The following is a 21,647-nucleotide window of genomic DNA, read 5'->3' on the forward strand; positions in this document are numbered from 1 at the left end:
TACATGTAAATAATAAATCTTAGACCTTTTTGCTTTTGACACTACAGGCTACGCGCCTGTTCTGTGTTATTTTACCGATACCGTGTTAGGCGGAATTGTTCCCATCTTTTAATAAATAACGCAATGCTTACAAATGGGCATGTCTTTGGGTTCCAGATTTCACGAAATCACGAAAGCATCATTTCAAACCACATTCGAGCGAGATCTTTGAATCAATTTTAGTACGTGGGTTTACAGAAATTGACAAAGAAATACAATAGCTAACCGGCATTAGTTAATGATTTGTTGTTATTTTTTTACAGTTAAGGGCACACAACATAGTCGCTGTTCAATATTCAACTGGTGTTGTGCTCACATCCGAGCAATTCGATACTCACGGATACCGCTATTCCGGTAACAACATGGCTAATTACATCAACTCATTGCCTAACAACACGATAGTTCTAGTCTGTTGTGTGGATTATGCCTAGAATTATGGAGCCACAGCGGTTTCCGCGCTAGCGAGCGTGGGCGCAGTTGCGCCAGTTCTCCCAGCGTTTCGAGAGTCCTGGGCACTAGTTGGTTTCAAAGGGTCGAGTAAGCCGTGGATCAAGCAACAGCGGGCTGATAGATATAAAGGGCCGACTACCATCTCGGTACGCATTATCGGTCAAAACCACCCATAACGAGTTTCCATTGCAACTAATTTTTTATATATTTTTTTTCATATAAAGAAAACGCTGTCGTTTTGAGGGACTGGTACCGAGGAATCTTAGTTTCCTTTCAGATACTTTCTCCATTGACCAAAGATGGTCACAGTCACTGTTTTTCTCTTCTGATTACAATTCATAAAGTTTACGAAGTACCTGCGGTACGGCAACCTTAAAAATAGGCAGTCTACGACTACATGCCGCTTCTCTTTTATTAAAATCACAATGTAGAACTGAATGACACAGGAAGCTGAACATGACTGCTATTAGGAGGCTAAACTGCATACAGCCATAGTTGACATGACATGGGTATATTACTCGTCCTAACTGTGAATTCTCCATTTCATTGTCCCACATTTCCCTTTGTTTGGACCTGAGGCAAGGTTAACCCTCCTTGCACGCCCGCTGGGGGCGCCCGGTAACATTCTCGGTTCACACTAATCCAATTAGTAATACTGGTTTTGAATCACGTGGTTACTGGCCACTGAAGGCTGTCAAAGAGCTGTCATGTCAAAGTTTCAAGTTACACATCCAAGACATCTTATTTACCAGTTTACATTTTTCTACTGTTCGCGCCATGCTTTATAGTCTAGTTTTATAATGATGAATTTTACAGTGTAGACGACAGATCGTTAGATATTTGCAGATTCTACAGATACAATCCAGCTATTCTTGGGCGAGGAAAGTACAATTCATTTAATTACTGGTCAAGTAAACTCGCCGAGCGCTTATCAGATTAGATTAGTAAACGCACCGTTGGAAAGAACGGTGCGAAAATTTCTGAGGTAATTTGCTTGACATGCAAAAGAGAAATAGAGAAGCAAGAGAAAGCCCTTTTGCAGATTCTTTATATTTAATTTATCCCTGAATTCGTGAGAGATTCAGCAAATCCAGCCGCGAGTCATGTCGTGTGTGTTTGAGAGTATAGTCGATCGCTCATATTTATACCCCATCTGGTCGAACCGGTTTTTGCACCACGTGGGTCTAATCAACCAATTAGATGGTTTGTTTATGTCATTAGCCAACCAGAGCCCGAGTTCAAAATCCGAACCTAAAGACAATCGAGTATCGCGCGCCTCCAGAGGCTGACGCGACTCTCCTGGTAGAGTCGCCGAGTTTGTCTGCAGTAAATCCTGACTGCTTCATGACGTATTTTTTGGTATATAAGAGGACATACCACAGAAAGCCAGAGAATATTTGTTTTATACCACAACAAAAACCTTTATTGGTTTCCTTTTTTGGGGGGCGCGTTGAGAAAAACAACAACACTTCTACCAAAGTGCGCGCTGATGACGCCATCTTATCTGTAGTACATTCATCTACCTACATCTTCCAGCCAATCAGAATTCGAGAAACGCGCGCGTTGTGGTATAACAAAATATACCACACCGGGGGAGTGGAGTTTCAACCTCTGGTCCCCAGATCCCCAGGGTAGTGAAATTAATACTGAGTAGTTATTTTCAAGTAGTGGTTGTATGATTATTGACTTTTATAAAATAACGAGAAGATAAAAAAATATTTATTAACAACAGAATGTAAAGCAGCAACTAAATAAAAGCATAACACGGACGTAATTGATTGGCTCGAACTGTAATGCTTGCCTAGATAAACAGAAGTTCCAATGTACACCTCATTTACTTGGCCCGGCTTCACTTGGAAATGCTTGAACTTGTAATAACTGTAACTAACTTGAAACAACTGCAACTCTTTAAATATGACAAACGGTCTAGCATATTATTGTAACAGGAATTGGTTGATAGTTTTTGTTGAATCATGGATAATCATCTGTTGAGACTTGGTTTTACCCGATGCAGTGATGTTGATGCTTATTTCCTAAGTATCCATGCTAATATCTTGGATGTCACTTTGCAGCTGAATGGTTGTTCCTATTTAAATTTAGCTAACTTGTAACAACAGCAACTGTTGAAATATTATGACAAACGGTTTTGAAATTTAACATATTATAACAGAAATTGGGTTTTTGTTGCATCATCGATAATCATCTGTACTGACTTGGTGTTTAGTAGAAGACTCTCCAAAGTGCCAAGGTCAATGGTATTGATGTCAGTCTTATTCCCTATTGAAGCCAAGAAGCTCTGCAATGCGTCATTAAAGCATGCGTAGTTCTGGAATTTCCCGTTTGGTAATCTAATAACCAAATGGCCAACAAGCTTTGTGTTACAACTTTCCTGTAGTAAGGAGATATGGCAGTTTAGGCATTTAATAATGCCATCTGATACTTGTTCTTTGAAAGAACTGTTGCATGCTATGCATGATGGCTCTCTAGTGAGTGTTACACCCAAACATTTACCCTCAGTGATGTTGAGGTTAAAGTTTATGTCCTCAGTATGCATGCTAATATCTTGGATGTCACTTTGTAGCTCAATGGTGGTTCCTTCATTTGTGCCCAGGAACTTGACATCATTGAAAGATCGAATTTTAACATTCTTTAAGCGATATGACTTTCCACATTTTACTGCATCAATAAGGTCTTCCCATAGGGTTAACTTTATTGTGTTTGTGTGATCAGCAATTACGGCTTCAGCTTTCATTAGCTGTTTTCCTTTGTAAAAAATTGTTTGTTTGTTTTGTTCTTTATTGATAACTTTGTCTGTAATATCAATAACTTTATTACTATTTACAGCACTAGTCGTACATGTGGTTTCAAGCTCTCTAGAACCAGGCACAGCCTTCTTGGACGCACTTATTGCTTCGAGGAAAAAATGTTTTCGTTGCTTGCACATACCTTGTGCCATAACATATCTGGGTTGACAGTCTATCTCTGTGGTGAGTTCAGTTTTAGCTCCCAGAAGGGAATAGTTTTTTTGCACTCCCTAAGGAATTTATTAGCTCCCAAGTAAAGGAATCATAGCTCCCCGAGGGGAATATAACTCTTGAAAAGAGTTAAATAACGCCAGGTTCTTTTTCATTGATCGGCCGCCATTGGGGAAGCGTTGTTCTGCTGATACGAGTGCGGTTTTATTCGCACTTAAGCCACATAAACTGCGGGTAATCTTGAAAATATCCCTGATAACGTCTACTTTATTGGCCAACAACGTTTCCACATCGAGTTGGTATAAAAAAAATTAAATCATTTATTTCTATTGGATGCGGTACATTGATTTTTAAAAGATAAAATAGATGGGGTATTCTGAATATAGCTAGGCAAAGAGTTCCAGTCTCTAATAGTTCTAGGGAAAAAGCTATGGAGATAACAGTCATGTTTGCAGCTAGGCTGAATAAAGGCATGGCCAGAAAAAGCTCTAGTAGGACGTAGCTTTGGTAAAAAGTAATCTGGTATGGGCAATGCAATGTTGTTACGAATTGCTTGATAAAATATACTCAACCAGGACAGACGTAGAACTCATAGGTTGAGTATATTTTATCAAGCAATTCATAACAACATTGCATTGCCCATACCAGAGGGGCTAAATTTAAAGAATCAAGCTTTTCTGTTACACTAGAGTATCTACTATAATCCCTCTTTATAAATCTTGCTGCACGCCTCTGGACTGCTTCAATGGCATCAATTTGATCTTGTCTGTATGGATCCCACACCGATGCAGCATATTCCAGTTTCGGCCGAACAAGAGTGGTATATGCCATATGTTTGGTATCTTGAGAACAAGGATATAAGTTACGTTTGACAAATCCAAGTGATTTATTTGCCTTATTCACAATATCGTTGACATGTGAGTTCCAGCGAAGGTCGTCTGACAATGTCACTCCAAGGTAGGGATGATTTTTTACCTGTGAAACTTCTTTCCATCAATATAATAATCATGTTCCAATAAGTCCCTCTTCCTTGAAATCCTCATTGTATGACATTTAGTGACATTAAATTCCATTTGCCAAATGCTTTAACCAGGAAACAAGTTTATCTATATCTTTCTGCAAAATCAGACAGTCATCAGGTGAGTGAATTGGTCGATACAGCAAAGCATCATCTGCAAAGAGCCTAAGTGTGCTATTCAGATTCACATGGATGTCATTTATGAATAGAAGAAACATCAGTGGGCCCAACACCGTCCCCTGTGGTACTCCTGAGGTGACGTTGACAGAGGTAGAAGCTTCTCCGTCTATAATGACACGTTGAGACCTTGATGTAAGCCAAGAATTGATCCATGTCAGCGTAGGTTCTTGAATTCCATAATGATGCAGTTTGTATAACAGTCTCTGATGAGGGACCTTGTCAAAGGCCTTGCTAAAATCAAATATTTGTAGATCTAATGCAACTCCATTATCCAGGTTTCTTGCAAGCTCCTCAATGCTAAGAAGCAGTTGGGTTTCACATGAATGAGACTTTCTGAAGCCATGCTGAAGGGCATACAAAATATTGTTTCATTCCAAATGCAGCCTTGTCAGAAACATTCAGAGTAGGTGGCTAAATTGAAAAAGTAGGCCAGCCCTGAAGAGACAGACAGACAGACAGATTTTATTTATTGGTCCCTTGAAACAGTAAAGTTACATCGGTTAGTGACCAAAAAATTTTAAAAAAAGGTAAAATAGTACGTATATAAGACGTACAACAGCTATGATGTGATTGTTCTTAGTTTTAGTTTACATTGTATTTCCTTTCTTTCATTTTTTCTTTTTCTAAATCTTTTCTGATTGTTTTTAGTTACTACTTAGTTTTACATTGTATTTTCTTTTTTCTTTTTTTCTTCCCTTTTTTCCCCTTTCCTTTTTTTATTTTTATTTGTATTTGTATTTTTTTTTTTTTTTTTTGCTCTGCTTACTTCAGATTTCTATTGTGCTTTAGGTTTAATTTTTCATATTAGCGTTTCCCTTAGCTTGAAACATTCGGAAATGTACCTTGCAGCTATCCCTGCTAATTGAGTTGGCGGATTTATTAGTAAATTGAAAAGGCGTTTTTGTGTAATTTGATTGCGCTGCAAATTTTGGATAACTGAGTTTCGTAGCTCTTTGTATGTTTGGCATTGTACTAGAAAGTGAAATTCATTTTCCACGTCATTTTTGCATGTTGGGCAAATCCGATCTTTTTCCTTTGTGTAAGGCCTCGTGTGTCTGCCTTTCTCAATTTGCAATTGGTGATTACTTATTCTTAGTTTTGTTAGCGCAACTCTATGTTTCACATTAGGGATGGCTACAAGGTAATTCTCTAATTCATATTTGTCTTTAAAAGTTCTATAAGTTCTTAGTTTGTTCATTTCATTACTGTTTTTCCTTTGGTCATTGAAAATTTCCCCATGCCATTTCTGAAAATACATATCATTAAGTCGTTTAGAGAAAATATCAAGGAACAATGTAGGGTCGGTTTCATTTTGATAGAGCCACATAAACCCAAAACCCGCTTTGAAAATTATTTCTTTTGTTTTGTGGGTCCAGTAGGACACGTGAGGGTTATTTACACACTCTGTATAAACTACTTTTGAGAGGGCCTCTTCTTTTGACCGAAGGTTGGTCCAGTATTTTATGTTCCTATATGTTGCATTTATACAAAGAGGATATCTGCCTAGTTCCCCTCTGCACGCATTGTTCACAGCCGTTTTTCCAGTTCCTAGTAACATTTTACAGAATTTAAGATGTACTGATTCAAGCGGATCTCTATCATCAACACAGCTTTTATTATCGGCACCCCATACCTCGCTGCCATACAATAAAATTGGTTTGATCAGTGCATCAAACAGTTTTAATGTAAGATTAATGTCTGATCTGAAGTGAATACCGAGATCTTTCCTTAACTTAAATAAAGCTTTGAGTGCGGTTTTTTTAAGCTCCTCTTTTGCTAAATTAAAGTTTCCTACCGCGCTGAATACTAGCCCTAGGTACTTATAAGATTTGACATTTTCCAATTGTTCCCTGTTCAAAAGGAATTGATAGTTATTCATTACTTTGCCTATGTTATTAAAAATCATCACCTTAGTTTTTGAAGTATTGACTTTTAGACTATTTTCTTCTGAGTAGATAGAAAGTCTATTTAAAAGGTCTTGCAGACCACTACTTGTTTCCGAGAAAAGTACTAAGTCGTCTGCATACAGAAGACAATTTAATTTTGTGTTGCCTAAGATGTGGGCACTTGAAGATTTCGCTAAGGTATCAGGTAAATCGCTAAGGAACAGATTAAAAAGAGTTGGACTCAACATGCATCCTTGTTTTACCCCAACCATGCATCTAAAACTTTCACTAATTGAATCCCCTATCTTCCCACACGATATATCATTGGAGTACATTGATCTTAGAACTTCGTAAAAGTTTCCAGAAATACCGGCTTGTTGTATTTTCGCAAATAGTTTATCTCTAGGAATGCTGTCAAAGGCCTTTCGGAAGTCTATGAAGCAAGTGAAAAGCATATTGTTTTTCTTCTTGGGCTTGCTTTTTACTACTCTGTCGATAACGGTTTTCAGAATAAATATACTGTCTACTGTTGAGTGTTTTTTCCTAAACCCCCCTTGTTCCTTCTTTAGATATCCTTTCTGCACAAGGTAGTCATAGAGTCTTGAATTAAGTATAGATGTAAATAACTTACTGAGGCATGATAAAAGTGTTATTCCTCTATAATTGTTGACGTCAGAGCGATCGCCTTTTTTGAAAATTGGAATAATAAAACCCAGATTCCATTCTTGTGGAAACACTCCTGACCTAAGAATGATGTTGAATAACCTAGTTAGGTAGGGTAGTAAAGTATCTTTACCATATTTTAGTAGCTCGTTTAGTATATTATCGTGACCGGGAGCTTTGTTGTTTTTAAGGTTTTCTATAGCTAATTTTACCTCCTCTAGCCGTATCTCTGAGTCTAAAGGGCCCGTCTGGTCTCTACATTTAGGGATGGATAAATTTGTAGTTGTAGTTTTGTTTAAGTCCATGAAGTGTGAGTGTAAGCTTTCTATTTCTAAATCACATTCTTGTTGTTTTTTGTCTTTCCCTACGCTGAATAGATTCTTGAGTGATCGCCAAAGTTTTTTGCTATCTTTGAAATCCAAATTTTTGATACCGCTTGCTCTGTATTGATATTTCTTACGCTTACATAATTTCTTGAATTTTTTCTTCTTCCAAAATAGCTCCCGCCTTAGCTCACTGTCATTGGGTGAGTTACATATCTTCCTTCCACACCGTTTAAGGTTTGCCTTCTCTGATCGACATTCCTTGTCGAACCATGGTGCGTTTGTTTTTTGACATTTCTGCTTGTCTCCGTATTTAAAACCCGCTTTCTCACTGATCTCAACTAGCAGCTTTGTAAAACTTGATGTGATATTGCTTGCTGTGTCTGGGCAATTGGTATCGCAGTGACTGACTAGGTTATCCAGTTTAGACCGATAGATATCAGAGCGAAGAATAGAGTCCACATTTTCTTTTACATTTGTACCGTGGCAGAATATTCGTGCGTGTTTAGCAAAGCTTTTTGATTGTGTTACCGTAATTTTGTTTCCAATCTTTATATTATATGTTATATGGCAATGATCAGAAATATGTGGAAGCAATGGGTGAATTTTAAGAAATTGAAATTTCTGCCGTACTCTATTGCTACTTATCACGTAGTCGACTAAGCTGGTACCGTTGTATTGATAACATGTCTTTTTCCCTGTTAAATCGCCAATTATCCTTCCATTTGCAATTCGTAAATTACTTTCACTACAAAGCTCAATCAGTGATCTTCCTCTGCTATCAGTATAGTGGTCCTCAGAGTACCTTGGCGATGGTACATCGAGTTCATAATCATCAGGAAGGCTTAAAAATCTATCTTCATCAAAATTAATATGTTCAGTTAGTTCACTAGTTCTAGCATTGAAGTCCCCTTGCAGAATGACGTCCCCTTGGCCGAGATATTTTATAATATCCTCTTCCAGATCAGACATATAATCCTCATCATTTGTTTGTTCATAATTTTGAGGACTAAAATAGACGGTACCTAGGAAGATATCCTTTTCCGTTCCGAAGTAATTTCGTTTTAATTTGCACCATATAATATTCCGGTTTTCCGAAGGTAAGTACGCGACTCCTTCTGCTACTTTGTTGCTTATATAGAGTGCGATCCCTCCAGAATTTTTTTTACCAGATTTTGGTCTTGTTTTTATGAAATGCTTGAATTTTTCGACAGCTAAATCTGTATTTTGACTAGCATGAGTTTCCACAATTCCGAAGATATCATGTTGTTGAATGATATCAACCACCTCTGCTAATTTTGTTTTATTACCGAGCTCTTTGCTTTTATGACCGTGGATATTCCACGTACCAATTCTTAAAGACCTCCCAAAATCCCAATTACGAGAAGTTAGTGAACCTGGCATATTGACATTTTCAGTGATTTGAGATGTTTTTTATCCATTTCTATAGGCTAACCTTACACATTCAGAAATAATTTTTAGGGCTTGTTCTAATTGTTGCTGCTGAGAGTTCATTGGATACTGCTGTCTACCTGTGGGAAGTTGATTAGTTGTGGGTTGCTGATACCCCTGTGGGTTACCTGGGAATGGGCGAAACATCGGGTTGTTTGTTGGTGGACAGTACGCTTGTGGGTTGCCTGTGGGGGCCTGATATCTTGCTTGTGGGATACCTGTGGATCCGCTAGGAGCGCCTTGTCTTCTTTGCTGGAAACGGTTGTTGACTGGGAATTTCCGAGTTACAGCGGGATCCCTTTGTCTTCTAAGCCCTGGAATTTGACTTTTTAAGCTTGCGACTAGTTTTTTCGTTCCCGTTTGGTTATTTAAGTGTACATTATCTCTGTATACACTTTCGTCGATATCTCCATTACGTGATAAGCAAACACCTCTATTGTCTGCAAAATACACCTTTGCACACCTAGAAGACAATCGCTCAGATGCACTGTTAACGACGTCTATTATGTCATTTTTAGCATGATCTCTCAAGTGAAACGTTAAGCCAGATACAACTATTTTGCTTTGGGGCCATAATTTAATGCACTCTTCCACGATATTCTCGATATTAGAGCAGATTTGTTCTGTGGGAAGTTCACGTATGTCGTTTGTTCCTGTATGCAATATGACGTATTCGTACTTATTGCCAGCCTCGCATCCCATTGTGCTCAAGTGGTCCAGCATCTCAATCGTGCCTCCTTGTACATATTGTTTGTTTACATATCTACCTCTCGCGAACCGGCTTTGAATAATTCCTCCAAAGATAGAATCAGAGAGCATCAGAATATTTCCGGAGGTTTCTGCGAGCGTAGTATTTCCTCTTGTCGTATTCTCTGTTGCTGTCTGGGCTGGTCTAGGTTCAGTTTCGCCTCTGGTTGTGCGAGAGGAGTCGACTATTTGTTGTTGATTTCCATTGATTGGTGATTCAATATTACCGCTAGAAGCAAGCTGCGGCAAATCGTTCGTGTTTGGAGAGTTTACGATACTAGAGCTGCTAGCCACTGTCGTCCGCAGTGTTGTTTGTGTATTAATTTGTCGTTCCACCTGTTCCACTTGTTCAGAATCCGATGGCTCGCCGCTCTCTTCGTCCTCTGAGTCATCGTCGCTGGATTCTTCAGCGTCCATTTCGATTTTGGTTTCTATGAATGTCAATCGCTGCTCACATTTTTCGAGGTCTAATTTAGTCTCGCGAATTTTATTTCCAAGTTTGGAATGTGAGCTCTGCAAACCTTTCAGATCAGCAAGGACTTTATCTTGCTTTGTTTCGTCTAGCTTCCGATTCATTTCCATAATTAATTCTTTCCGGCTATTCTTCTGTTGGCATTCCAGATCTTTGATTAGAATTAGTTGCTCGTTCATATCCATACTAAGATCGGATAATTTCTTGTCAAACTTTTCAATGAAGCCTTTCATCATTTCTTTGAAATCGAGAAATTCTTGATATCGGTCATCATGACCTTTTTGATCTGAGCTGTCCTTTAAGGCGACCTTTGAACTACACGGTTCAGAGAGTTCGACTGGATCCGTTGTTTCTTGCTCAGTTACAATAGATTCCTGTTCGATAATATCACAATCAGTTGTCTGATTTGTCTGTCCAGAGTAATCAAGTAAAGACATCAGTTTCTTGATGAGATAATCTTTATCAGTACCCTGCAGTTGTACGGTCTTCGTAGACGGATAAAAGTTCACCGTTATATTTTCGAATCGGTAAACTTCGGAGTTTTCTTTTGAAGAATGACTTATCAAAGCGTCTTGATCTCCATCCTGCAGTTCTTTAATGCAAAATTCCAAAAGTGACTTTGCATTCGAATTCCATTTGAATTGTTTCTTGGATGGTAGGTAACTTAGGAACTTAGTAAGTTCAGAGTGTTCTGAAGCCGCTTCCGACGCCATATTTCACCTCCACCGAATACATACACGATGAGTTCAAATGAGAAGAGGCTCGCGGGGGTGGGTACGGGAGGGGACCCTTTGGGGGGGGGCGTCAGGGGGAAATTTTAAAATCTAGACCTCTAAACTTGGCTTTTGGTGCATTTTTGTGCAATAGTTATTGACATTTTATAACCAAAATTTACCACTGATTGATGCACAAATAAGGTATAAAACATCAATTCTTTATCAAGTTCATAGGAAAAATTGAGCAATAATGGTCCATTTGTCTTTAAATCCTGAAGTAAAAGATTTTCCAATTTACCAAATGCATTAAAAGTCACTGTTTGAAATGCTTACAAAGGGCCTGCAATTTGTATGTTGATGTTGCTCTTGCAGTAGAATTTGGATCTGCAATTCTTTTTTATCTACTATTTCTTCCTCTACTCCATCCAATTAATTCACCAATCAATATTCAGTCCTTTCTTTACTATCTGGTCTTTATACCACTTGAAATACAGAAACCTTGAAGCAAATTGAGAAGCAAACAATTAATTTAATAACCTTTCACTCCTACATGATCAGAGTCTTTGATGTGATTTTGTCTCACCAACACTGTCACATCTGTGAAATAAATGGGTCTCAAACTTTCTCATGACCTGGAAGGGGGTTCAGGGAAAACAGAAGTTTCACTTAATACATATTTACCAGTACATGGTTTGCTACATGATTTGAAGGGGATCATGTGCTATTTAACCCCCTCAGTCACAAACACTGCTTTTTCCAACAGAAAAAAAAAAACTTTCTCCTGACCTGGAAGGCGGTGCAGGGAAAACAAGAAAGGCAGTGCAGGGAAAAGTTATACCTAATAGTTACTAGTAGTACATGCTTTCATAGTCATCAGAGTCCGAGTCACTCTCTGAATCTGGAGGTGTCTCCGCCATGATGGCCTTGGCCACTGATGAAGCATCTTCCCTTTCCAGGACCCTCAAGTAGTTAATCTCAGCCTCCTCATCCGCAACCTGACTCTCCTGATCCTCGTCCATCCTAGCTCCCTCGTCTGGATGGGTAAGAGGAGCCTCCTCTTCAGGATGGGGAGGAGCATACAGCTGTCTCAGCTTGACAATGGCTCTCTGGACTCGCTGCTCGTTCTTTCTGTCCTCCGCTAGCTTCTTTGATCTATGCCTCTTCTTCTGCAGAAACCAGGTCTCCACTGCAGATGTCAGCATGCTGTGTGACTCTGGGCTATTGACTGGTGGTCCATTGATTGACATGCAGAGCAAGGCGTTGAGCATCTCACCACCCAGTCTGGTCCGGAGGCGGTTTTTGATCAGCTTCACCTTGCTTGCTCCTCTCTCTGGCCATGCATTTGACAGTGGCAGGACCAAAGCAACCTTGGCAATGTGCACCAATAACGGATACACATGTCCATAAAAAGTCTTCAGTTCAATGATTCTCTCCAGACACCATTGAGTGGCACTCCCTGTCAGTGTGTCAGGCTTTAGTTGGGACTTTAGGTTCGTGTGCAGGTCGTACTTGAACTTCCCCCATTCTGCTCTGAGCTCATTCTGCTGTGATTCTTCAAAGAAATGGGCAGCCAACAATCTACCTTGTCAGAGCCATAGGAGCTAAAGAGAGAAGACTGTGGTGTTGGTAGTGCCTCTGGGTCGAAGAATGACAGGGCTGACATCACTGGAAGGCTGCCTGCAAATCGTCTGTCGATGTTTTGGCAAAGTGTGTCTGTATACTTGCGCGCAAGGCCTGCCACCTGGACTTCAACATCACCTTTAAGGAGAATGCCTGTGTGTTTAAACTGTCCGTGCTGTGGGTGCAAGTCAGCCTTGAGCTCTTTGCAGACGATGTTGGACTGTATGATCTTTTGTAGCTCGTCTTTGGCACGGTCAATAGCAGGCTGGACTTGGGCGAAGTTCAGAGTACTTATTTGGAGTTCTTTAGACAGGTTTGCTAAGTGTGACAGTACATTCTTGAGGATGATGATGATGCCCAGAAACTTGGGGTATGCCATCTTCTTGAGTAGACCAGTTGCAACCGGACAGGACTCGAATGCCGACAGTGTCTGCAGTACCGCCCAGAAGTCAGCGTACACAGTTTTAACTGCTGCGTCGAAGCTAAGCCATCTTGTGTGGCAAGCTCTCTTCAGCTTCCTGAAGAGAGCTTGTGGAAGGCCAGGACCTTTTCGCAGCCAGGTAGCCTCTTGGCCTTGCGCACGGTGTTGCGCATCAGAGCGTAACAAAAATTCTGGTAAAAATCACAAAACTGCACAATCTATCGCGCCTTTTTTGCCCTTTTTTGCCCTTTTTGTCTACATCGCGCCTTTTTTTGCCTATTTGCTTTGCGCCTTTTTTTGCCTTTTTTGCCTTGCGCCTTTTTTTGCCCATAGCGCCTTTTTGTGCCTCGCGCGTTTTTTTGCCTTTTTTGCCCATCGCGCCTTTCTGAGTTTTCGCTATCATCGCTGTTACAGAAGCCATGCCTAAGTTAAGCGGACGCGAAAGACTTTTACAATCAAAAGAGAAGAAAAGACAGCAGCAACGAGACCGTGCTAAAATATTTTACGAAAAAAGAAAAAAAAGAAAAGAGAGCATAACAGCCTTCAAAAAATCGTCAGAGCAAAAAAAGAGCGCTTGACAAGGTGAGAAATGTGCTTCCAAAAACATCTGAAAAAAAGGCAAAGATCTTAGAGCACCTCCTGAACAGCCCGAAGACACGAGAGCTGATTTCAGATCAGTTAGAGCCGCACCAACTAACCATTGACACAGCGAAGGCCGTATTACAAGATGCCAGAGAGGCGATTTCAACACTCAAGCAACAACGAACTAACGACGCAAGGGTTGCCATGAGTGTAGGGTTGTCAATGATTTGCGGCACAAACGTGTCTAAAACCGGTCTAGGGGGTTCAGTAGCAAAGAAGCTTGGGGTGTCAAACCGGAGGTTGAAAATAAGTTTGCAGCACCGTGCTCTGGCCATGCCAGTGGGGGGAGCGAAGGCTACCCCTGAACGTAAAACAAGAAGTGACTCTGTTTCCAATGAAAATCGCAAGGCTGTCGAAGACTTTTGGGCCAGTGTAGGAATCTCACGCCCTACAGGAAATAAGCGTGACAACATAAGGAAAAGGACAGGGCCTAATGAATTCGTAGAACACGAGAAATACATCCTAGAGAAAACGCAGACAGAGGTATACCTCGAATTTCAACAAAAACACCCAAACATAAAGATGGGCCAGCGTTGCTTTGAGGAGTGCAAACCTTTTTTTGTAATCCCTGCACGCGCGCAGGATAGGATCTCATGCTGCTGTAGAGCGCATGTTGAAATACAAATGCTCTTTAAGTGTGTGATGGCTTACCGCAAAAGCCATGACCCAGTGGAAGGCGTTAAAGTGTATCCTACTTGTCTGACGTTGTAGAGGACACCCTTTGTCCGTTGGATGAAGATGCAAATTTCCACAGTAAATGTTGTATTGAGAGAGAATGCAGTAATTGTGGAGTAGAGAGACTCAAACGGCTGCCAGGGGAAAGCAGTGGCGATGAAATGGTAGAAGTGAAATGGGAGAGGTTTGAATACATAACAATACCTGCACACCAAAAATTGCTGCCCTAAAAATACCTCAGAAGCCTAAATAAAAATATCATTTCTAAGAAAAAGGCCTATTTTTTTTCTCTGATAACCCCTAAATATTACTTGAGGCCCAATTTTGACCCCTGAAAAATATGATGAGCACCACTATCAGGTCAACATGGAAGAAGTCCACCAATACCCAGGAGGAAATATTGTGCTGTCTTACTTCCTAGATTTGTACGATATTTGCAGAAGGAAAGACTTTAAAAAAAGAATCAAAAATAAAAGTTTTGGCCATGGGATTAAGGGGCCTCTTTCCTTTCCCACCATTCATATTAACATTAAATAAATCATCCGGATTTGGGTACAAACACAAAAGAAGTTTTACTGCAAAATTAGTCTTGGACTTACAAATACTACCTAAGTTATAAAGAAAAGTGTCATCTGGTAAAGTATTTTGCGGGCTGTGAGGTGTTAGCGTTAGCGATGGCGGAGAGCAATTACTGCTATTAAAAGAAGGAAAGTGAAAAGAATCTTGATGATCAGGTGGTGAAGGATCCAACATAAGTGATGAATATGATGGTAATACAGGGAAAAAGGGAAACGGTATATCAGGAAGGCTGTCTGTAAATGATGTTGATGGTGTAACAGCAGATGGTGTGGTAGCAATTGTGGTTGTTTGTGTGATTGAAGCTTCAGGTGTGGTGGCAATTAGGGTGGTCTGTGTGGTTAATGATGGTGTGGTGGCAATTAGGGTGGTCTGTGTGGTTAATGATGGTGTGGTGGCAATTAGGGTGGTCTGTGTGGTTAATGATGGTGTGGTGGCAATTAGGGTGGTCTGTGTGGTTAATGATGGTGTGGTGGCAATTAGGGTGGTCTGTGTGGTTAATGATGGTGTGGTGGCAATTGGAGGGGTTTGTGAGGTTGATGTATCAGTCGTGCTGGCAATTGGAGGGGTTTGTGTAGTTGCAGATGTTTTGATAATGGGTATTGTTTGCACAGCAGCTCAAATGGTTTGCGGAGTAGGTGTGGGTGTGTAAGTGTGGCTGAGTAGATCTAATATACGATGATGTGTGGTTTCCATGTTGTTAATTTTATCCAGAAGTACACTTATATCTGCATTGCAGCTGTCTACTTTTTCAGAAAGGAGCAGCAGCTTCTCCTCACAGCTTTCAGAGGGAAGGGTCATATTGTTGATATTATCTATTTTTCCTGATTTGGGGGTAAAAGTAAGGGGGGTCGGGGGTACTTGTTGTATTTGGTGTAGATCTTCTGGGCTTGGCAGCATGCCATCTTCAATAAGTTTGATGTATCCATCTTCCTGCCTCATCAAACTTAGCTTGTCATCTAAAAAGATACAAAATGTAGTGTGAGATCTCAGTCAAATAATTTCCAATTTGTTTATGGTAAGTTATTGATATTTCCTTTGTTTATTTTGATTCATATTTAAACATTTTTGTTTTCTTTAAGAGATAATTTCTAAATGTGTTGGCCTGTCTATATCTGTCTTTCCTATGAAACAGGTTCCTAGAAGTATTGCTGTTTCTAGCATGCTTTTGGGCCTTTTCTAGTGCATCTCAAATTGAACAAGGCAAAATCATAAACATCAGTCAAACTTCCAGACTCCTGATTGTTGTTGAGTGCAATTGAGCATTCTTTTAAAAGACAGGAAATGGGCTGGATTGGACACGAGCAAAACATTATAAAAACCTGACCATGGAAACATTTGGAAAATGAATCTCCTAAATTGCACGGTCTAAATTGCCTAAATAATATTAGCCATATCAAATAATTTATAAACATTAATTGATACAATTAATAACAAACAAACCAAGATAACAAATCAATCTGTAACATTGATTATCAATGCCCTCAAATAATGAACTGCATTTCGGAATTATCACATATGGATACATATGGATATTTCTGACCATTTACCAACGTTTATTATTTCTTAAATTCCTTACATGAAAGTATAAAGAAACATATTTTTCTTCAAAAAAAGTGAGAGAGATGCTGGTAAATTTCAAGTGGAGCTTTCATATACAAATAATTTGGTCAGAAATTGACATTTATAGCACTTGTTTCAAGACAAAAAGAAAATTGAATAGAAAAACTCTTTTAATTCTTGGATTACACTGGCCATATATTCTAAGATAGCAAAAATTGGCTTCTATTTTCAAATCATATAGCTTGCTACCAGCTCGTGTTCAGGGTTATTTGGAAATGTTTTGCGTTTTCCAATGTCAGCCTTTGTGTGTGTATGTATATTATTATGCAATTATATGTTAGACAAATATGTGAGTTAAAAATTAAAAGTTGAAATTGAGAAATATCATACAAATACAAATGGGATTTGGGAATTTTATGGTGACATTTCAGGAGGCCATTTCAGTGCTGTATGGTCAACATATCAGTCCCCTCAAGTCATTTCTTGCATAATTTCAACGATGTGCCTCCGAAAGCAATATTCTATACCTTGAAAGGTTTAATGTTAGCACCCATAAGGACTAATTTTTTATCAAGAATGACAAGTTTTGCTCATCACAATCAATGTTTTGATCTCAATAGGAAAAAAGCGTTCCAAAACCATTAAGCCTTGAAGATTCATAGCGAGAAAAAAAGGCCATAGTGATTGAATACTGTGCCTTAATATTTGAAAGAAAAAGCTTGTAATTTTGAAAACATACCTTAATTCGATAAGAAAACGTCAGGCAACGTTTTACCACGCTAATATTAGATAGGTCTTTACACATTTCCGTCGAGGGCGCTGATTGGCATATACTAACACGTGCGGTGATTGGCTTGGCTAAAACAAAAGCCTGAGGTCGATCGGCTGAACGAAAAACACGCTCTAATCGAAAGTTGACAGAGCCGTCACTGAAATTCTTGGTACCGCTCTCTACGTTCAGGTAGAAATGAAAACCTTTGATAAGGATATGCTACCTTCGCTAAATGATAGTGAAAGAACAATAGCAAGAAATCGACCGTGGGGACACATTACACTGTCAACAAATCCTATTGCAAAATAACGGAATAGCGAGAAGAATCCAAATTAACCGTAAGACACAGAACATGAGTTTACATACCTGCCACTGCCAACACCTTGGTTCTATAGGTCTTTCTTGACCAATTTACGTTAGTGTACTCCCCAACACGCATCTCCTCCACAGCCTGGCTGCTCTGGACCACGCCGACTTCTTTGGTAGAAATAAAAAGAACAAGACCATACGGCGGCCATATCTTGTCGGACTCACCGGTGTTCAATCGTCTCGACATTCTAAGTGAACAAGGGCGAGTGAACAACAAGATAGAACAACAACAATTTATGCTTAAGCTTTTAAGTATTCAAAGAAAAAGACTACATCGGAAAGTAGAACTAAATAGTAACTAAGAACAAATTTTATTAAACTTTGATTTTTAATTTTGTTGTGAATAAGCATTTGTTGAGAATGAAGTGATGATGATGCTACATAGAGATATACACCGCCAACTCCTGGTTTTGCCGGGATTTTTTATATCACTACTAAAACTAATTCCCGACAGTTTTTTTTAACGATTGCCATATTACTTCGATGATCATATTGTTAATCAATATAATCGGAAAAAATAAAATAGGATGGCTGCTATATCTAACACAATTGAATTGAATTCCGTTAACTTTTTGCATGCACACATGAAGAAATAATAGAAGCAACCAAACTTACCCTTAAAAATGCAAAAATCAGATGGGCAAAAATTGGCAGGGCAAAATCAGCGCACGATAGGGCAAAAATGGCTAAGGGCAAAAAAGGCAAAAATTGGCAGGGAAAATAAGTGCGCGATAAGGCAAAAATCAGGCAAAAAAGGCAAAACACTGTTTTATCGATGAAATGATTCATCAGAAAGTTCCGTGTAACAACATACCCCATACTTCGAGAAAAAAATTCGAAGCTTTCACTTTGGTTAGAGAAAATAGTATTGCTATTTTTTAAACTACGATAATCAAGCTATTCTATCCCGAATTCGTGATACGTATAACGCAAAAAATACGAAATGCCAGCAAATCTAAAACAAAATTTCTAGAAATTCCTTGTTTAGCCAGGCTTGCACAACACCGTGCGCAAGGCCTCTTCAGCTTTGCTGCAAATCCATTTCTGGCTCCCAGCATCACACTTGCTCCATCTGAACACAGGCCATGAATGTTAGACAGTTCTAATCCACAAGTAATAATAATAATAATAATAATAGTAGTTTCTAACAGTTCTGTGAAGTTGTCTAGCAGAGCTTCTGTATTAGCTGACTCGTGGCTTTCCAGGACATTTTTTGTGCCAAGGAAAGCCACAGCCGCTCTGTTCTCTTCGGTGTCAACAAACTGCACAAATGTTATCATTTGCTCCAAGGCTGCAGCATCAGTGACATCGTCAACCAAGACACCAAACACACCACTCCTTTTGATACCTTCAATCACAGTCTTCTGGATTGTCTCACCTATGGTCAAGAAAACTTCCCTGATAGAGCCCTGACTTCTGTGTTCAAAGTACTTTACATCTGGCACACCTACATCCTCCAAAAAGTTGATCAAGGACAGGAACTTCCGGTTGGCAACATTCTCCCTTGCCATGAAGTAAGCACATCCAAAAGCTTTGTGCACTGCAGTGAAGTGTGTACTCTGTTTTTTTCTCCAGTTCTCTGTGAATGATGCTGCCTCTCCTTTGTTGGCTTTCTGTTTCGCAGCTACGCTTGTGGGTGTCACAACCACCAGGGTCTGTCACCGCAGCCTTCTTAAACCTGACGGAAGGCAGCAAGACAAACTTGTCACTTTTGTTTTGCTGGTTTACGTGCTTGTGCTTCCTGAACAGGAGGCAGTACATCCCTTCACCCTCCACATACACTAGCCACCAAAACCCTACGTTCAGGTCAAAGGAAAAAGCCAGTCGTGCTTGAACTTGTATGTCAGGTGTTTCACTCTTTGGCTTTCAGTGTGTGAGATGGGGGAACAGTTGTCAAATCGGCATGTATAGTAGCTGTGCACATGTTTGTTCTTGGTGTCAAATAGACTCTACAAGGCCTCTTCCTTCGTCGAGGGGGATGGTAGGAGCCTCATCAGCAATACAGACTGAAAGAAAAATGACATTTTGAGACATTGATCAATTAATATCAAATCACAGATACGCTTCACCAATGAAGAAGGAAACACCCATCAGTCGTCAGCGGACAAAAACAATTGCCAAACCTTCTACGAACATCAATTCCTTCTATTGAAAATTCACATCATCTGTTACATGACTTAAGTAGGTAAAATGAAGTGAAATAATACCTTAAGAACAAACTGAAGATGCTCCGTGACTAGTAGATCCAGCAGAAGGACCTGCACCACTGTCAGTTAAGTCTTCTTCAGCACCAGCAAAATTACATAGACTTTATATCAAATACTGAAGTAACAATATGATATGGTTTATCATTCTTATCATAATTGTTTGAACAACACGTAACGTTACGGTGAAAAAAAGTAACATGGCCTCACTGCTCACTGCATTATGACATTTATTATGTTTGTCATCTGAAAGGATCAATTTTGTTTTTTACAAGTTACATCAAATATTTGAAGGATCACATGGTCATCAAATTCAAGTGTCGTCCCTTGTGAAGGAGCCTTGCAAGTTGCAGCTGACGTGGATGAAAGCACTTGTAGCTCAATCTCCTCTGGTGGATCACCTAGAATAAAAATAAATAAATAAAAAAATCAGATGATAATTTCATGATTTATGGGACCGGAGGGTACTGTCAGTCTATATTGCGGTCCGTAATAATTTCTAGCGACTGACGGAAAGGAGTAATTCAAGTGTTTGAGTGATCAAATCGAAATGATGAAATTTAAGCGGTTCGATAGGCAGCCCGAAAATCGATAAAAAATTAACAGGCAAAGAACTAATTACGATATAATTATTCATACTCTCTTGGGAACTCTGGTGCTCTGTTGTCGCCAGTTTCCCCTTGTAAATCATTAAGATTGGTCATTTATGTTTTGAGGGGGCTTTTATTAAAAATTTTACGCTTCCTTTCAGGCCCGTACCCAGGACGGGGGGACGCCCCACTTCCGTTTCGCAATAGACGTGCTACTTTTAAACACGAAACCGCGCTATAAAAGGGTAAGGACCGCCCACAATCGAATCCGAAGTTAAAATGGCCGGTGGTAACGGAACTCTGAGCGGCAAGATAAATTGCATCGATTTGCTTCTATATCGTACAATTCCAAGGCGAAAATAAACATATTTAGACACTTAAAGTAGACTTATACCTTATATATTAAACCAAGAAGCATAAGAGGATCGGTTTCTTGCGAAAAATTGACCGAGATTTGCGTTGAATTCGAATTACGCGCCGATTTCCCCGGGCCATTCACGAATCGTCCTTGTCAACGCCATGTTTACGTGCCCACAATATCTTTACAGCCGCTACACAGCATAGAACATGTGTGCAAATGTCCCTCTTGATGCGGGTTGAGCTAGATGACTAATACAAAAGAATTTCGGGACGTTATTCTTTGATTTCCTGAAACATATCTGACATCGGATTGCGCTACACGAGAGGCGAGTTGTCGAGTTATAAAGTCTCTACTGAAAATCTTCAGCCGTTTTAAGCAAGAATAGCAATGAAATCGAGAAAATGGAATCCTACATTATAGCAACTCTGCGTAAGATCTGTAGATTATTTCAATTTTCATTCTATGAATCGTGTGTTTATAACTTCGAATCTTCAACATGACTTGCGCAACGGTTGGTATATTTATATCAGTCGCGGTTCGTATCGTGCCACACGCTTATCCTTTTATAAAGTGGTTAGGGCAACTTTCTTCGATTTGTGATATCACAGGTTTGCTTCCAAAGGAGTACTTCTGCAGGGGTAGTTTCTAGGCTAAAATATAGAAGTTTTAGCTTATAAGTGCGAGTGCGAGATTGAGATCGCGTAACGGCGCGTGTAATTGTAATTCAACATACCGAGGTGTTGATTTTCATTATGCAGTAAGTGAGAGCCTTTTGAAGATTCATAGTAGAGTTAATGATGTATTGTAGGCGGTATTTTCATAATTTAAGCAGGATAAAGGCAAAATCTTTCTCTCTATAAGTTGTTATTCAAAGCGCTACCGGGAGCTGTTGTCAGTTCGGAGGGTGAATGACAACTGAAGGTGACAAACGTC

General features: G+C 39.6%; 3 protein-coding genes and 1 long non-coding RNA gene across 5 annotated transcripts; all 4 read right to left on the reverse strand.

Moving 5' to 3' along the window:
* Nucleotides 1–883: 883 nt before the first annotated feature.
* On the reverse strand, nucleotides 884–4,978 carry LOC116611476. The gene has a single exon (XM_032371832.2). It carries the CDS (start codon nucleotides 3,443–3,445, stop codon nucleotides 2,651–2,653), a length of 795 nt encoding a protein of 264 aa, XP_032227723.2. The 5' UTR covers nucleotides 3,446–4,978; the 3' UTR covers nucleotides 884–2,650.
* A 6,406-nt stretch (nucleotides 4,979–11,384) lies between these two features.
* LOC116611480 lies at nucleotides 11,385–13,383 on the reverse strand. Its single transcript, XM_048720457.1, has 3 exons — nucleotides 13,326–13,383; nucleotides 12,643–13,153; nucleotides 11,385–12,508 (listed from the first exon to the last, which is right to left on the reverse strand). Exons 1-3 carry the CDS (start codon nucleotides 13,381–13,383, stop codon nucleotides 11,770–11,772), a joined length of 1,308 nt encoding a protein of 435 aa, XP_048576414.1. The 3' UTR covers nucleotides 11,385–11,769.
* Nucleotides 13,384–14,826: 1,443 nt separating this feature from the next.
* Nucleotides 14,827–18,452, reverse strand: LOC5503483. 2 transcript variants are annotated; one of them, XR_004293499.2, is made up of 2 exons: nucleotides 17,158–18,452; nucleotides 14,827–15,814 (listed from the first exon to the last, which is right to left on the reverse strand). XR_004293499.2 is itself a non-coding variant. In XM_032371839.2 (2 exons), exons 1-2 carry the CDS (start codon nucleotides 17,744–17,746, stop codon nucleotides 15,474–15,476), a joined length of 531 nt encoding a protein of 176 aa, XP_032227730.1. In that variant the 5' UTR covers nucleotides 17,747–18,443; the 3' UTR covers nucleotides 14,827–15,473. The 2 variants fall into 2 exon arrangements, 1 of the variants encoding a protein (XP_032227730.1); XM_032371839.2 differs by having other exon boundaries at nucleotides 17,557–18,443.
* Nucleotides 18,453–19,144: 692 nt separating this feature from the next.
* On the reverse strand, nucleotides 19,145–21,631 carry LOC116611481. Its single transcript, XR_004293501.2, has 3 exons — nucleotides 21,448–21,631; nucleotides 19,767–20,164; nucleotides 19,145–19,565 (listed from the first exon to the last, which is right to left on the reverse strand). It is a non-coding gene; the product is annotated as an uncharacterized LOC116611481 (long non-coding RNA).
* Between the last annotated feature and the right edge of the window lie 16 nt (nucleotides 21,632–21,647).

This window comes from Nematostella vectensis, chromosome 13 (genome assembly GCF_932526225.1).
Source record: "Nematostella vectensis chromosome 13, jaNemVect1.1, whole genome shotgun sequence".
Lineage (NCBI taxonomy): Eukaryota > Metazoa > Cnidaria > Anthozoa > Actiniaria > Edwardsiidae > Nematostella > Nematostella vectensis.

Excerpts from the sequence above, each read along its gene's own strand:
- LOC116611476 (XM_032371832.2), bottom strand. The coding sequence starts at position 3,445 with ATGGCACAAGGTATGTGCAAGCAACGAAAACATTTTTTCCTCGAAGCA.
- LOC116611480 (XM_048720457.1), bottom strand. The coding sequence starts at position 13,383 with ATGGCTTCTGTAACAGCGATGATAGCGAAAACTCAGAAAGGCGCGATG. Across the intron at positions 13,154-13,325 it reads AGGCGCGATGGGCAAAAAAG|AATTTTTGTTACGCTCTGAT; the intron begins GCAAAAAAACGC and ends GATTTTTACCAG. Across the intron at positions 12,509-12,642 it reads GTGGCAGGCCTTGCGCGCAA|ACAAGGTAGATTGTTGGCTG; the intron begins GTATACAGACAC and ends CCTATGGCTCTG.
- LOC5503483 (XM_032371839.2), bottom strand. The coding sequence starts at position 17,746 with ATGTCGAGACGATTGAACACCGGTGAGTCCGACAAGATATGGCCGCCG. Across the intron at positions 15,815-17,556 it reads CAAGGTGTTGGCAGTGGCAG|ATGACAAGCTAAGTTTGATG; the intron begins GTATGTAAACTC and ends GTATCTTTTTAG.